The 16,938-nt window shown below is 43.2% G+C and overlaps 1 protein-coding gene across 1 annotated transcript in view; it reads left to right on the top strand.

The window, feature by feature from the left end:
- Lonp2 (lon peptidase 2, peroxisomal) overlaps positions 1–16,938 on the top strand; it is a 91,507-nt gene that overhangs the window by 33,084 nt on the left and 41,485 nt on the right. The window contains exons 9-11 of the mRNA NM_001399196.1: positions 1,487–1,637; positions 3,406–3,532; positions 10,994–11,127. Of these exons, the coding sequence (NP_001386125.1) occupies positions 1,487–1,637; positions 3,406–3,532; positions 10,994–11,127 (412 nt within the window). The remainder of the gene's footprint in view (positions 1–1,486; positions 1,638–3,405; positions 3,533–10,993; positions 11,128–16,938) is intronic.

The raw sequence follows: 16,938 nt of genomic DNA, 5'->3' as shown, positions 1-16,938 counted from the left end.
AAATTCAAGATTGTAAAAAGAGGGCTTTGACTTAAAATTAACTGGTGGCTGTGTTTTTGATTTTTAAGATTTACTTATTTTGTATGAGTACACTGCCATTCTCTTCAGACACCAGCAGAGGGCATTGGATCCCATTACAGATGGTTGTGAGCCACCATGTGGTTGCTGGGCATTGAACTCAGGACCTCTGGAAGAGCAATCAGTTCTCTTAACCGCTGAGCCATCTCTCCAGCCCTGTGGTTTTGTTTTTATAAGTAATACTTTAAAGGGGGAATCAGAAGCAAGAAAGGGCTATTTTATGGTGAACTTATGATCGATATTTTAAGAAACTAAAACTAGTATTTGGGGTTTTGTTTTGTATTTTTGTTTTTTGACTTCTTTGTGACAAGGTTTCTCTGCATAGCCCTGGCTGTCTGAGAACTCACCTGTAGATCAGGCTGGCTTCAAACTCAGAGATTTGTCTGTCTCTGCCTCCTGAATGCTGAGATTAGAGATGTGCACCACCACAGCTGGCCAGTTATGAATATTTAAGTCATGCAGTTTCCATTTTGAGTACGCATCCCCCAGAGAGTTGTGGGTGAATGTATGGTGAAGGTTTAGGCCAGGTGCGAGGATTTGAGAACATGAGTGCTGTAGCCTGAAGTACATGAGCAATAGCCTGGAGATTATCTCCTTAATATAAACTTCTCACTTTAGCAAACGAATTTCTAAGAGGGCCAGGGAACTGACTCAGCTGATAGACACCTGCTGCCATCTGCACCCATGTGACAAGAGGATGAGTGCCCAGCTGTTGTCCAGCCTCCATAAGGATGTTGGGCTTCACTGGCCTGTGTACACATACACAAGATTAAAAATTAAACCTAATCATGAAGGCTAATTATTAAATTAGCTGTTACAGCAGGTTAACTATTTTTTGAGATTTATTGGTGTTTTAAGAAGTCAGTTTCTCAAAAAAGGAAAGAAAGAAAGAAATCATTTTCTCATTGTGTTATTAAGAATATAGTAGCAATTTGTGTGAGTTTGTTTTATGTGGAATTCCCCTTCCAGGTAAAGGATTTATAACCAGCATTTCGATAACATTGAAGAGGAATCTACTAATTATTAATTTACCTAAGAATTTAAAAATAATCTGCCTTTTCCTTTATATTTCTGCTGTGGTACCAAAAGTAAAAGTGGTTCTGCAGGGTAGGTAGCTTGTGGTCCACATGAGCTGGTGGTAAAGAGATCCGAGGACACAGCTCAGTGGTGGAGTGTTCCTGTCCTTGCGCTGGTGCGCCCTCCTGGGCTTCTAGTTATTTTGACAGTAGAATGTGTGATATGTTTTTATAAAGGATTTAGAATATGGGTGGTCAGGTTCTTCATTGTTCCTATGTTATCAGGTAACTGTTGAACAGAAATGTCAGCTTGCTAATACAGTGAGTGGGTTTAGGTTGGTGTTGGAACTAAGTTTGTGTAAATGTTAATACTTAAAATTGTTCTTTCCTAGGTGTTGGATCCTGAACAAAACCATAACTTCACAGATCACTATCTAAATGTGGCCTTTGACCTTTCCCAAGTTCTTTTCATAGCGACTGCCAACACCACTGCCACTATCCCACCTGCTTTGCTGGACAGGATGGAGATCATTCAGGTTCCAGGTACCTCACTCATGAGTGTATGCCCGCCCTCTCCTTTGTATGGAGTTTCAGTTGTCCAGAAGTTCACTCGTCACTATTTTATCTTTGAATTCTGCACAAGGGGTGTAAACCATCTTTTCTGCAGAGTCAATATCAAACAACAGGAGTTTGTCTGTCTGTCTATCTGTTCGTTTGTTTGTACCATGGCAGGTAAGAGTTGGTGTAGGTTCTGGGAGAGGTCAAGAAAGAGCCAGTGTTGAGTTTACATTCAGCTGCAAAGCTGCCTTCAGGGGTGATAACCTCTTAGAATGTCTTCTTCTAAAGACACTCTAAGATGCTCTTCTCTGAAGCAGTTCGCAAAGTTACACATGAAAAAGACTTACTAATACAAAGCCAATGTGTAAAGCCCAGTTACAACTTCCCCTCTCTATCGGGCTTTGAAGGTTCTGCCTATTTTCTGGAAAAATATTACACAATAATTGACTCTCCCTTTCCCTGGCTGACGCTGGCCTCACTCTCACCTGAGAGCTCAAGGTGCCTGCAGGCTGCCTCGTCCTCTCAGAGATGACGTCAGATGGTTGCACAGTTGGTCGAGGTTTTCATCACGTCTTCTCCTCACCACAGTGTAAAAAAATACCCTTTTAAGTTATGCTCACCTTTTCACTTGACTTAATTGCTCAAGATTATTTTGTCTTAAAGAAGATCCAACATCAGTGAGTATTCACTTAGTAAAAATAGGGTAGACTCTGAATATATTCAGATTTTAAGTGTGGTAATGTATGTTTCATTCTAAACATTTTTACTGTTCTATAAGTGTAAACTGCATTTCTCAATTACCTGAAAGCCTTTTTATTTAGTTTTAATATGTGGTAAGTAAAATGTTGCTTTTGTGTATTTACACGTCTGAAGTGATCCATGAGATTCAGTTGTCCAGAAACTACAACTGAAGGCAGCTGTCCTGAGCTGCAGTGCTGCTCACTGGTGGTCAGGGTATTGGCTGAGGAGGTGAGCTCTGTGAGGCTGCCTCTTCCTTCGACAACTGGGGTCATCCTTGCCTGTGGGTGTTTTCAGGCCTCTTCTTCCTAGGCAAAAGATGAGTTACCAACCCATATTTGAAGCCATTGTCTATTAGACAGCGAAGGTACATTAGGTGAGATCTTTTTTTTTCTTACAGAATTTAAAGGTAAATTAAATCTGTGCTCACTGGGGCTTCTTAGTCAATAATAATATAAAGTCTCTTAAATATGTTATATATTTTTTTATAAAATGTGAAGGTAATTCCAAACTGATTTAGTTTAGATTTCCTTATTCTGATTATAAAGTTAGTTGAAGTAATACTTCGCTCATTCTAAATCTCAGATCTAGTGAATCCACATTTAATCCATTAAAAACTGGCAGCGAGGGTTGGGGATTTAGCTCAGTGGTAGAGCGCTTGCCTAGGAAGCGCAAGGCCCTGGGTTCGGTCCCCAGCTCCGAAAAAAAAGAACGGAAAAAAAAAAAAAAACTGGCAGCGACTAGAGAGATAGTTCAGCTTGGAGCACTTGCCGCTCTCACGATGACCAGTGTTTTGTTCTCGTCACCTACATAGTGGCTCACAACTGTCTGTAACTCCCGTCCCAAGGGATACTACATCCTCTTCTGATTCTGTGGGCACCAGGAGTGCACATGGTACACAAACAGACATGCACCAAAGCATTCATACACCTAAAGTAAATAAATCTTAAAAAAGAAAGAAAACGTGGCCACGCAGAAGCCTGGTGGATACTCAGGAGACGCCTCTTCTTTGCAGGGTACACACAGGAGGAGAAGATAGAGATTGCCCACAGGCACCTGATTCCTAAGCAGCTGGAGCAACACGGGCTGACTCCTCAGCAGATCCAGATCCCCCAGCTCACCACGCTGGCCATCATCACCAGGTCAGCCATCTTGCAGATGGACCTTTTTTGGTTTTGTTTTGTTTTGTTGGGGGTTTTTTGTTATGGTTTTGCATTTTTTTGTTTTGTTTTGTTTTGTTTTGTTTTGTTTTTTGAGATAGGTTTCTCTGTGTGGCCCTGGCTGTCCTAGAAATCAGTCTATAATCAGGCTGGCCTGAACTCACCGAGATCTGCCTCCTAAGTGGTGGGATTAAAGGTGTGTGCCCCCCACCCCTCAGCTGAAGATGGGATCTTTTTCTCCATGCCAATAGTTTGCTGAGGTCTGTGCATTGAAGAAACACTTGACAGGCACGCTAGAGGATGAACTCCTCTAGCAGCTGACAGCATTGCTGTGCTGAGATCAGCTCTGGAAGAGGAGGGATTTCATGATCCATTCCGGTGAAAATGACCTTCATTGAGCAGGAACTCTACTTTACCACAATAGCAAACTAAAGGATTAATATAATAGGTAAGAGCCAAGCTCATTAAAAATATAGACATGCTTTTTTATGCCCACGGTGGCACACACTTTTAAACCCAGAACTTGGGGCCAGAGGCAGGCAAACCTCTAAGTCCTAGGCCAGTTCTAACTTGATCTATAGAACAAGTTCCAGAACTGTTGTAAAAATATAAAAATAAAAGAGTATAGTTGTCTTTTACCTTGCTAGGTCCACACCCCAGTGCCCCAAGATATCTGCTAGATATTTTGGTGGAAACACATCCCAGCCGCACACTTTCCTACACTCAAACCCTCACATAAAAGAACACACAACACAATAATCTTAGATCCAATAGATAAGATATAATTGCCCACTTAAACATACAAAGCCCGGTACCATCCATCCCTTAGGAACATTAATAACAACCTGTAAATACACAGAGCAGAATCTTAACATCACCTGCCATATTGTCCTGCCAAGGCTTCTCACCCTCTCCTCTCTCCTGTCTCCTCCTTTCTCTCTTCTAGTCTCCTCCTCTTCCTTCAAACTTCTCTCCCGCCCATCCTTCCTTCTCCTCCAATGACAGGCCTCCTTCTATCCGGTACCTGCCCCTCACCTGTACTTTACAAATTCAATGGGGAGAAGTTTCTGGTGAAGTCACCTGATTCCTGAGTTTGTGACTAGGCAGCTGTCCTTGGGGCAGTGGAACTAGCATCAAAATAAAGATAACTTCAGGGTAAACCGTAACACAGAACTGCTTGGGCTATACAGAGAAACCCTGTCTTAGGAGAGAAAGCGAAAACAAAACGACAACAACAAAACCCTTCAGTCAGCTGCTGCTTTCAGACACCCTTTTTCTTTTAGTTCATCTTTTTCTTCTCTAAGAGACTTAAAATAAAAATAGTCCTTGAAGTTTTTGATGTTGAGACTTAACCCTGGAGTGATAGAGACTGTTCTTTCCCAAAGCTGCTAACGAATATCTAAGTCTGTGGAAAGCACTGCATTAAGTAGGGGCTACCATAGTGGCACGTGCCCTTAATCCCAGCACTGGAAGGCAGAGGCAGGGGATCTCTGTGGGTTCAAGGCCAGTCTTGTCTACAGAGTGAGTTCCAGGACGGGCAGAGCTACATAGAAAGGCCTGAACTCTTCTCTCCCTCCCCTCCCCTCCCAAAAGAATAAAGTATTGTCATCTCATTTAGGTCATGTATCTGAAGAAAAGCAGGCCCTGTTGGGAAGGCCATAGCCTCCTACAGTTTTCCTGGCTCACTGTTACCGATTGATTCACACACCATCCAAACAATGTGGGTCTGCCAGGCGCTCCAGCAGCCCTTTCCTAGTAACTGCTGTTTTCAAAATGTGAAGCTCTCTCCATGCTTGCCGGGCTCTCACTGCTTTGTGATCTGTGCCAACTTTCCTCCGGGTCTATTTCATTATATTCAGAAAGTAGGTCTAAGTCAGACCCAAGAGTTTCTTTTTCTTAATTTGTTTTGACATATACTATGTAGATAATGCCAGAAGAAATAAAGTGAGTGAGTAGCCAAAGTCTTCCAGCAGTGACATCACTCTGGGCTTCTAATAAGCCACTGAACCTTTATGCTAGTGTCTACATCTGAAGAGGGTGTGACTGAGATGAGAGGTGTCTACCTGGCTTGCCTACTTCTGAGAATGATGCCGAAGTGTTTGTTATCTGTAGTTCCCAATTACTGCCTCTCACACACTTGTTCCACCAAACGTGAGGTTGTAAACCTGTAGACAATAGGGACTTTCTTGAGCAGTCTTACTACTTTTGATACTTAAAACAGAACACAACAACAGACAATGCGCTAGACATGAGCTCCAGGCTCTGTGTTACACTGAGTTACACAGGAGACGCTGAGTTACACAGGAGGCTCTGAGTTACACAGGAGTCTCTGAGTTACACAGGAGACGCTGAGTTACACAGGAGGCACTGAGTTACACAGGAGACTCTGAGTTACACAGGAGGCGCTGAGTTACACAGGAGACGCTGAGTTACACAGGAGGCACTGAGTTACACAGGAGGCGCTGAGTTACACAGGAGACGCTGAGTTACACAGGAGACACTGAGTTACACAGGAGACACTGAGTTACACAGGAGGCACTGAGTTACACAGGAGACTCTGAGTTACACAGGAGACGCTGAGTTACACAGGAGACACTGAGTTACACAGGAGACTCTGAGTTACACAGGAGGCGCTGAGTTACACAGGAGGCGCTGAGTTACACAGGAGACTCTGAGTTACACAGGAGACGCTGAGTTACACAGGAGACTCTGAGTTACACAGGAGACTCTGAGTTACACAGGAGACTCTGAGTTACACAGGAGGCGCTGAGTTACACAGGAGGCGCTGAGTTACACAGGAGACGCTGAGTTACACAGGAGACTCTGAGTTACACAGGAGGCGCTGAGTTACACAGGAGACTCTGAGTTACACAGGAGACTCTGAGTTACACAGGAGACGCTGAGTTACACAGGAGACTCTGAGTTACACAGGAGGCGCTGAGTTACACAGGAGACGCTGAGTTACACAGGAGACTCTGAGTTACACAGGAGACTCTGAGTTACACAGGAGACGCTGAGTTACACAGGAGACTCTGAGTTACACAGGAGGCGCTGAGTTACACAGGAGACGCTGAGTTACACAGGAGACGCTGAGTTACACAGGAGACGCTGAGTTACACAGGAGACGCTGAGTTACACAGGAGGCGCTGAGTTACACAGGAGACACTGAGTTACACAGGAGACGCTGAGTTACACAGGAGACTCTGAGTTACACAGGAGACACTGAGTTACACAGGAGACTCTGAGTTACACAGGAGGCGCTGAGTTACACAGGAGACGCTGAGTTACACAGGAGACTCTGAGTTACACAAGAGACTCTGAGTTACACAGGAGGCGCTGAGTTACACAGGAGACGCTGAGTTACACAGGAGACGCTGAGTTACACAGGAGACGCTGAGTTACACAGGAGACGCTGAGTTACACAGGAGACGCTGAGTTACACAGGAGACGCTGAGTTACACAGGAGACTCTGAGTTACACAAGAGACTCTGAGTTACACAGGAGGCGCTGAGTTACACAGGAGACGCTGAGTTACACAGGAGACTCTGAGTTACACAGGAGGCGCTGAGTTACACAGGAGACGCTGAGTTACACAGGAGACTCTGAGTTACACAGGAGACGCTGAGTTACAAAGGAGACGCTGAGTTACACAGGAGGCGCTGAGTTACACAGGAGACGCTGAGTTACACAGGAGACTCTGAGTTACACAGGAGGTGCTGAGTTACACAGGAGACTCTGAGTTACACAGGAGACTCTGAGTTACACAGGAGACACTGAGTTACACAGGAGACTCTGAGTTACACAGGAGGCGCTGAGTTACACAGGAGACGCTGAGTTACACAGGAGACTCTGAGTTACACAGGAGGTGCTGAGTTACACAGGAGACTCTGAGTTACACAGGAGACTCTGAGTTACACAGGAGACACTGAGTTACACAGGAGACTCTGAGTTACACAGGAGGCGCTGAGTTACACAGGAGACGCTGAGTTACACAGGAGGCGCTGAGTTACACAGGAGACGCTGAGTTACACAGGAGACGCTGAGTTACACAGGAGACACTGAGTTACACAGGAGACTCTGAGTTACACAGGAGGCGCTGAGTTACACAGGAGACGCTGAGTTACACAGGAGGCGCTGAGTTACACAGGAGGCGCTGAGTTACACAGGAGACTCTGAGTTACACAGGAGGCGCTGAGTTACACAGGAGGCGCTGAGTTACACAGGAGACGCTGAGTTACACAGGAGGCGCTGAGTTACACAGGAGACGCTGAGTTACACAGGAGACGCTGAGTTACACAGGAGGCCCTGAGTTACACAGGAGACACTGAGTTACACAGGAGACGCTGAGTTACACAGGAGACACTGAGTTACACAGGAGACTCTGAGTTACACAGGAGACTCTGAGTTACACAGGAGGCGCTGAGTTACACAGGAGACGCTGAGTTAGACAGGAGGCGCTGACTTACACAGGAGACGCTGAGTTACACAGGAGACTCTGAGTTACACAGGAGGCACTGAGTTACACAGGAGACACTGAGTTACACAGGAGACACTGAGTTACACAGGAGACACTGAGTTACACAGGAGACTCTGAGTTACACAGGAGGCGCTGAGTTACACAGGAGACGCTGAGTTACACAGGAGACTCTGAGTTACACAGGAGACGCTGAGTTACACAGGAGGCGCTGAGTTACACAGGAGACTCTGAGTTACACAGGAGACTCTGAGTTACACAGGAGACTCTGAGTTACACAGGAGACGCTGAGTTACACAGGAGGCGCTGAGTTACACAGGAGACTCTGAGTTACACAGGAGGCGCTGAGTTACACAGGAGACTCTGAGTTACACAGGAGACGCTGAGTTACACAGGAGGCGCTGAGTTACACAGGAGACTCTGAGTTACACAGGAGACGCTGAGTTACACAGGAGGCGCTGAGTTACACAGGAGACGCTGAGTTACACAGGAGGCTCTGAGTTACACAGGAGGCGCTGAGTTACACAGGAGACGCTGAGTTACACAGGAGACACTGAGTTACACAGGAGACTCTGAGTTACACAGGAGGCGCTGAGTTACACAGGAGACTCTGAGTTACACAGGAGACACTGAGTTACACAGGAGACGCTGAGTTACACAGGAGACTCTGAGTTACACAGGAGACTCTGAGTTACACAGGAGGCGCTGAGTTACACAGGAGGCCCTGAGTTACACAGGAGACACTGAGTTACACAGGAGGCCCTGAGTTACACAGGAGGCCCTGAGTTACACAGGAGGCACAGGACGCACTATCATGGCCAGAGCTTCCCATCCTTTGTTGCTGTTCTTATCCCCGCCCTCCTTACGTCATGTGTTCTTATCTCCTCCATCCCCATGTCAAGCCAATTTGAACCTTGTAGTTCTTGGGTACTTACTGAGCTCCTGGTAAGAATCCTGATTGTTATATGTCTTCAAAGTCACTGTCCTATGAATTTATACTCCTGCCTTACAGAGACATCTGAAGCCTCTGGAAATATTAAAAGGAAATATGTTCAGGTCTACACACTCTAAACAGATCTCTTCTTCAGACTAAATGTTCCCTTTCTCTAGTACTCCCCGTGGGTTGAGGATACAGATCAGTGATAGAATGTTGATATCACGCGCATGGAGCCAGTGCTTCAGACTCTTTGGTGTGGCCAGCCCCTCCCCACAGTCAGTTCTATTGACTTTTAAGATTTTGCCTCTCTGGTTTGTCTCTTGAATGAGCCCTGGAGTCCCGCAGTCTTTTGTCCAGCTCTATTACTAAGCTGGTGCTGAGGAAGCCACATTTGTTACTTTTTCAAATTAATTTTCTGGTTAGGATACAAAGAAATGAGTTTCTTGTGACAGTCTCATGCAGGTGTATCTTTATACTTTGTCCTTGCCTGTCCCCTTGTCTTCCCTCACTCTGCATACTCCTTCCTCTTTCACATACTTCTTCTTCTGCTTCTGTGTCTCAGTTTCCCTTCTTCCCTTCCCATAGTCCTCCTCCCCTCACCTCTGTCCCCTTTCTACTGCCATGTCACACACATACAAACTGAAGTCTAGATTCTGTATTGAGGGAAAACATGCTACTCATTTTGAGTATGGCTTCTTTCATTTAACGTGAGTGATTTCCAGGTGCATCCATTTTCCTGCAGGTGTCATAATTTCATTCTTTACTGCTCAGTAAAATTCTCCTGTGTCTGCAAACCACGTCTTCTTAGTCTCTTGGTGGACAGCTAGGCTGGCTTCAAGTCTTGGCTACTATGGTAGCACAGCAGTCAGCATGCATATGTAAGGATCTGTGGAGTGCTGACTTATAGACTACAAGTGCTCACCCAGGATTAGTATGACTGGGTTATCTGGTACTTCTAGTTTGGGTTTTATTAGTAACTTCTATACCAGTGGTTTTCGACCTACGGGTCATGAGCCCTTTGGGAATCTAATGACCTTTTCACAAGGATCACATATCAGATATCCTGTGTATCAGATATTTACATTATGAGTCATAACAGTAGCAAAATTACAGTTACAAATTAACAAAAATAGTTTTATGGTTGGGGGTCACGACAACATGAGGAAACTGTATTAAAGGGTCGCAGTGTTAGGAAGGTTGAGAACCACTGCTCTGCACTGACTTTCATACAGTGTTCTTGTCAGCATCCCTCCATCTCCTGCACCTGCTGCTTTTTTTTGATGACAGCTATTCTAATTGGGTGAGATAGAGTCCCAGTACAGTTTTAATTAGCATTTTCTGATGGCTGAGAATGTTGAACACTGTTAGGATTCAGTGGCCATTTGTGTTTCTTGCCTTGAGGACTCTCTATTCAGCTCATTAGCCTATTTCTTGATTTATGGTTTGGAGCTCTTTTGTTTTGGTTTTATTTCTGTCTTAGGTTTTAGAGGGCTTTTAAAATTTGTTTGTTTGTGACAGTATACTAATTAGCCCAGGCTGCCTCACCCCATGAAGATGACTGTTAGTCCCTCTACCTTTACCTTCCAAGTGTTGAGACTGCAGGCGCCACCAAGCTCTAGTCAGTTTCTCTGATTCCTTCAGTGGTATTTCAAGAAAAATAAATTTGAAACCAAATTACGTTGACAAACTGTCATCAGTAAACTTCTTAATATATCACCAAGAAATAAGTAGCATTTAATGCACTGCCAGATTTATTTTAGGTGTCTATATTACATAGCCAAAGATTTGGTTTTAGATAAAGGGTAACAGTTGGAGATTGTGTAAGGAAATAGTTATGGCTGAAAAGACACCTTAATATTAAAAACAAAATACAAAAAGCCCACTAACTTTAATGTAATATGTGTGGAGACATTAGTATTTTTTTAAAAATTAACTTTCAAATCTACATTGTTTCTTTAGGGAACTGACTGTTCATCTTTTACTTATTTACAGGAGGTGTTTATCCAAAAGTAAAACATTTTTATCTTAACAGATACACCAGAGAAGCGGGAGTCCGTTCTCTGGACAGAAAGTTTGGGGCTATTTGTCGGGCCGTTGCAGTGAAAGTTGCAGAAGGCCAGCATAAGGAAGCCAAGCTGGACCGTTCGGATGTGGCTGACGGAGAAGGTTTGTGGTTTCGTTCTGGTATGCTCAGTGTGGCAGGAAAAGCGAATGATGCTATCAGTTGATTATGGAGCAAGGAGAGTATCAGTCCTTGAAGCAATAGTGTATACAGCTTCACCAATAGTGTGTCAACTGAGTATGGAATAACATAAGGTTATGTGTTTCTCAAGACTTCCCTTTTTTTTACAAATAGCAAAGAGTTAACTCTTCCTCAATATTCTTCAGTATTGCTACTACAATAACGTAGTGATTTTCTTCACATTGCTACAGTGGATATACTTCACATATGGTTTTGTGTTCTCTTTTTGAACTGGTGCAGCAATTGTTACATCCTTAAATAATTTAAAATAGTTATTAGAAGCCAAATATGATCGCACACATCTATAATCCCAGCCCTCCTGAGGCTGATGCAAGTTCAAGGCCAGCTTGTTCTGCACAGTAATAGCCTGTCTTAAAAATACCCATGATGGGGCTGGGGATTTAGCTCAGTGGTAGAGCGCTTACCTAGGAAGCACAAGGCCCTGGGTTCGGTCCCCAGCTCCGAAAAAAAGAACCAAAAAAAAAAAAAAAAAATACCCATGATGAGGATGAGGAGGATGAAGAGAAGGAAGAGGAGGAGGAGGAGGAGGAGCTGTGCAACTCTGCCAACACATATCTCAATACACTAGAAGAGATTCACGTGTTTTCTCACACAGCTTCTTTTATAGGTACATAATTAAATATAATACAAATTTTTCTGAATAATTCTGGAGGTAATATCCTAAAGAGAGTTTCCCTATTGCAGTTATTCAGATGTATGTGTTTCCTTTGTTTCCCAGTTAAAGTGTTGTGATCTGTTTGCCAGAGGAGACTCTGTCATCATAGCATGTTGTTATGTAATTTGCCAAAATTTGTGTTTGTAACATTTAGTGAAAAGGAACTGAAAATTACTTCATAGGAAACAGATTTATTAGGGTTCTACCATTTCCAAAACTCTTTTTAAAATGCAGTTAGGTAAATGTGAGAGAAGAGCTGTACTGTGTTGTATTCTTGGTAGACCAGATGGTGTTTCAGTAGGGTAGGTACTCACATGACCTTCTTGATTCTATGTGATCTTACCTGCTCCCATGTCGCCCAGAACCTCACTGTTCATTCTTATTCTTAACTGGAGCAATATAGTTATACTATGAGGAATATGGATATTGAAATCTAATTGTTTCTTATAAGGACTTAAGACTTCTGTTGACCTTTGTATGGTTTGTGTCTTCCAAGTTCATTTGTTGGAAACTTAGCCTCCAGTGCAATAGTCTTGTGAGGTGGGGGCTTTTTTTTTTCCCCCCGGAGCTGGGGACTGAACCCAGAGCCTTGCGCTTGCTAGGCAAGCACTCTACCACTGAGCTAAATCCCCAACCCCGAGGTGGGGGCTTTTAAGAAATGATGAGAAGCTAGGAGGTAGCTCAGTGGTGGTGCACGTGCATGGAGCCGTAAGGCCCTGGGTTTGACTGTGAGTGAGTCATTGAGGCTCTTCCCTTGTGGCTGGATTAATGCATTGCCTTGAGGAAGAGGATTGCATTCCACAGTAGTAGATTCCTGTGAATGGATTGGGGGTGGGGGGGTTGGAGGGTTGAACTTCTTTTACCTCTGTCTCTCAGGAGCTCTGATGCTGTGTCCTATGATCCTTTGTGTCACACTGCCCTTAGACCTCCTTGGCAGAGTTCTTTGCTCTTGGGCTTCTCAGCCTCAGATTATGAGTCTCACACATCCCGTTCACTATAACGTACCTAGGCCGGGGCATTCTGTCACAGCACAAAACAGGCTGGTCAGTTCTCGCTCCTACTTTCAGGGATACTGCAGTTTCCTGAGCTTTTGTAGGATTTCATGGCTCAGATCAATCTGTTGTTGATCACCCCTCCCAACTCTAGACACTGAAGTTTCTGCTTTCTCTAACCAATCTATGTTTGTTTACATTATATTTTCCAAAATTTGTCAGCATCCCTTTACCAGGTATCTTCATTCTTACCTCACTGTTCTTAAGAGTTTGTACTTTTCCATTTCTGATCATTTTAGTAGAGGAACTATGAAGACATTTTGACTACACTTTGTAGACATTGTAGTTGTAAAACCTGTCCTAGGTGAGTAAGTGCCCATGCAAAGGCAGGGCACGACTTCCTCTTGCCTCTTTAATTAGCAACTGCATGCTCTTCCTGCACTGTCACATGCTCAGCCAGAAGCCCTCTATGCCTCTGTCCTTCTGTTGTATCTGATAGAAAAGGCTAGAATGGAATGTATCTGTATAACACATTTGGAAATTTATGTTTATATTTGTACTTAAATTATCTTTACAAATATCCAAGAACTTGTTCAAGAAGCTTGGGAACTGTTTATGAATGTAAAGGTTTTTTTGTTGTTTATTTAGTTTGGGGGTTTGTTTTGTTTGTTTATTTTGAGACAGGCTTTCTCTGTGTACCCCTGACTGTCCTGGAACTCACTCAGTAGACCAGGCTGGGCTCGAACTCAGCGATCTGCCTGCCTCTGCCTCCCAAGTGCTGGGATTAAAGGCAAGTGCCACCACTCCCATTTTGAACATATAGTTTGTTTGTTTGTTTGTTTGTTTGTTTAAGATTTATTTATTTTTATGTGTATGAGTACACTGTAGCTTTCTTCAGACACACCAGAAGAGAGCATCAGATCCCATTACAGATGGTTGTGAACCACTATGTGTTTGCTGGGAATTGAACTCAGGATCTCTAGAAGAGCAGCCAGTGCTCTTAACCACTAAGCCATCACTCTAGCCCTGAACATACAGTTTTTATGAGAGTATTTACTTGGGTTTTTGTTGTTTTATTTAACTGCAGGTCATCTTGTACATGATCAAATAGCTGAGCAAATCTGAGTAGTTGAGCTCTCACCTAGGGCACCTAAAATGCATTCCTCAGTTAGAAGACATTCGTTTCAGATACTTTGGTTGTTCCTTACCAGAGGCACAGACGTGACTTAGGGGCTCTGATACTGTGAGACAAAAGACTGTCTTTCAGAGTTAATGGAAGAGTTACAAGGAACATCATAATTAAAACATATGTACTATATTATGTAATTATAATAAATGGTGTTTATGACCTCAAACAAACCAAAAAGAACATTGCTCCAAAAGAATCCGCACTAGGTTTTCATGCCAGAAAGTTCAAATGGAGCTCAATAACTGTGCTTTCTGATTAGAAAGCGATGTTTTTAAGGTAGGAGTTATTTATTTAAAACAGTTGTTTCAAGAAATTCAAGTAACTGAGTGGGTGAGCTATTTTTAATGTTAGAAATAATGCTGGACTCGGTCACTGCCAGAAAGAAAAGTAACTCAGGCCACGAGCTTCAAACAGGCAAGAACTGCCAGTGTTTTGAACAAGCTTTCTGGAGCAGCCCCAGCAGCGCTGGTCTCTGAACAGTTGTTCTATGTTTGTGGGATTGCAGTGAACTACTCTGGCCACATAGAAGTGGAGGCTTTGAGGGGGCGAATGAGGGATATAGCTGGGTTAGTGTCAAAAGTAGGACATGAGTGCTTCAGGTAGCTGTAAAGCAAGGCCTTTGGTAAGCGTAGAGTCCTGTCTTTCTACATGGTATCAGCATGTTCCGGGTTCTTTCCTTCCTGGGTACTAGTTGGGTTGAATAAAAGCACATAACTAAAGTGTATTTTGATATTTGCCTGTCTTTTGCTAAGACAAATATTCTGTGCTCATTTACATATTCAGGTATTTCTTTGTAGAGTTAGACAGATGTCTACTATTGAGTTACTTATGTGTCATGTATGCCCAATTACATAAATACTTGGTAAGGCTTTTCTTCAAAAGCTAGCTTTAGAGAGAAATGGTTTACTTTGGTCCTCATTTGATTCATAAATCTGTCTTACATTCTTCAGTAAATACTGTGCCTTACCTTTTGGATTCTGGGAACAGACACACACATGTGGGAAAGTGTGACTTGTCTCTTTATTTGTTTGCCGTACTGGAGGTTGCATTGTACATGTGAGCCAAGGTCTCTATTCTAAGCTATATCCTCACCTTTTTTCTCTTTTCTTTTCCTTCTCCCTCTCCCCCTCCCTCTCCTTCCCCTCTTCCCCCTCCACATCCCCCTTCCCCTCTTCTCTTTCGTTCTCTCATTAAGTTTCCCAGGCTGGCCTTGAACCTGCAATCCTCCTGAGTAGCTGGAGTTTTGGGTTTGTACTACCAGGTCCGATAGACATTGCTTACATTTATTCATCCTAGAATTTCCCAACTTTTTCCAAAGTGTGGACTAAGTTCTTTCACAGGTTTTAGAAAAAAGACTATACCTGTCTTACTCTTTTTTAAAGAATTATTTATTTTATGTACATGAGCACACTGCAGCTATCTTCAGACAGAACAGAAGAGGCATTGGCTCCCATTACAGATGGTTGTGAGCCACCATGTGGTTGCTGAGAATTGAACTCAGGACCTCTGGAAGAGTAGGGCAGTGCTCTTAACCACTAAGCCATCTCTTCAGCACCTATACCTGTCTTTTTTTTACTCCTTTGTTCCCTATTAATTTAACTCTCTAATTCAGTCTCTATGTTTTTTGTTGCCTTCTATTCCAAATTATTACTGCTGACTTCTGTTATTTAAACCTATGGAATTATGAATTTTAGAAATTGTGCTTTTTACTTTTTAAATGATCATTTAATTATAAGTATATGTAGATGTAAACATATGTATACAAGCATATATTTACCCCAACACATATGTTTTATATATTTTTCCCATTGGATTCTTCATTGAATTTTTTTTTCCATCTATCTATAAGTCAATCATTTCTTTTGGTCTCTCAAGATAAAGTTTATCTGTGTAGCCGGACTGTCCTGAGATGAGCTTTGTAGAACAGGCTGGCCTTGATCTCAAAGATCCCCCTGCCTCCCGAATGCAGGGAATAAGGTGTGTGCCACCATCCTTGAGCTTCCTTTCATCTTCTCCCTGTTTTCCGTGAACTCAACATGAATTTAGGGCACCCGTCTGAGCAGTTTGTCATCTCATTCAGCTGTCTGTCACCTGCCAGTTGTGGCTGCTGCTGCTGTTGGATGAATATGATTGTTGTCTTCTGTTTCTGTTTGTTTTACTTTATATCATGTCTTCTGTTTGTCCAGAGCAGTTTGTGGAACCTAGGAGCTCACATGCTAAGCCAGCACTGAGTTCTGTTCAGGCTCTGTTTCTTGTTCTTTCTCTTAGTTTTGGTTTTGTTTTGTATCTTAATTTATTCAGTTTCTTGAGATTTCTTTTTTGTTTCTTTCCTTCCTCATAGTGGCAATCATTGCTCTCTAAAAAGGGTAATATTTTCTCCTCAGAAATCACTAGGGACCAGCACTCTTGATACTGTCAGGACTTTTAGACTTTGTAGGACTACTCAACTAATGGTTTAGCCTTATTCCTGAAATATGATCTTTATTGCTGGGATGTGTTCTCTGAGAATCAGTCAGTTCGTCCTGCTGATGTGACTCCTTCCTTGTGAGTTCTTGATTGCAAGTCTGGTTGGGCCTTCACTTTCCAGTTGTTTTTCCTCCTGGGTTTCTGGACTCCACCCTGAACATGCTCTAGTTAGGAGCTAGTCACATTTCGGAAGGATTTAAATGACAAATTTCCCAGCTCCTTTGTCAAGGAAGTCAAAGCTGTTTTGACAAATGACTTCTCAGAGTCACTTCAACTAAATCCCTTCCAGACTGATCCTCTAAGCATTCTCAAGTTGTGACAGTGTACAACTCTAGCTCATGTTTCCAAACAAGGAAGGAGGAAAAGAAATATGTCTAGGTCTGGAGGGCTGTAGCTCATGTCTAGAGTGCAT

The sequence above is a fragment of the Rattus norvegicus genome, chromosome 19 (genome assembly GCF_036323735.1).
Source record: "Rattus norvegicus strain BN/NHsdMcwi chromosome 19, GRCr8, whole genome shotgun sequence".
Classification (NCBI taxonomy): Eukaryota; Metazoa; Chordata; class Mammalia; order Rodentia; family Muridae; genus Rattus; species Rattus norvegicus.
Note: the sequence above shows the minus strand (reverse complement) of the source record. Positions and strands in the feature narration are given on the sequence as shown.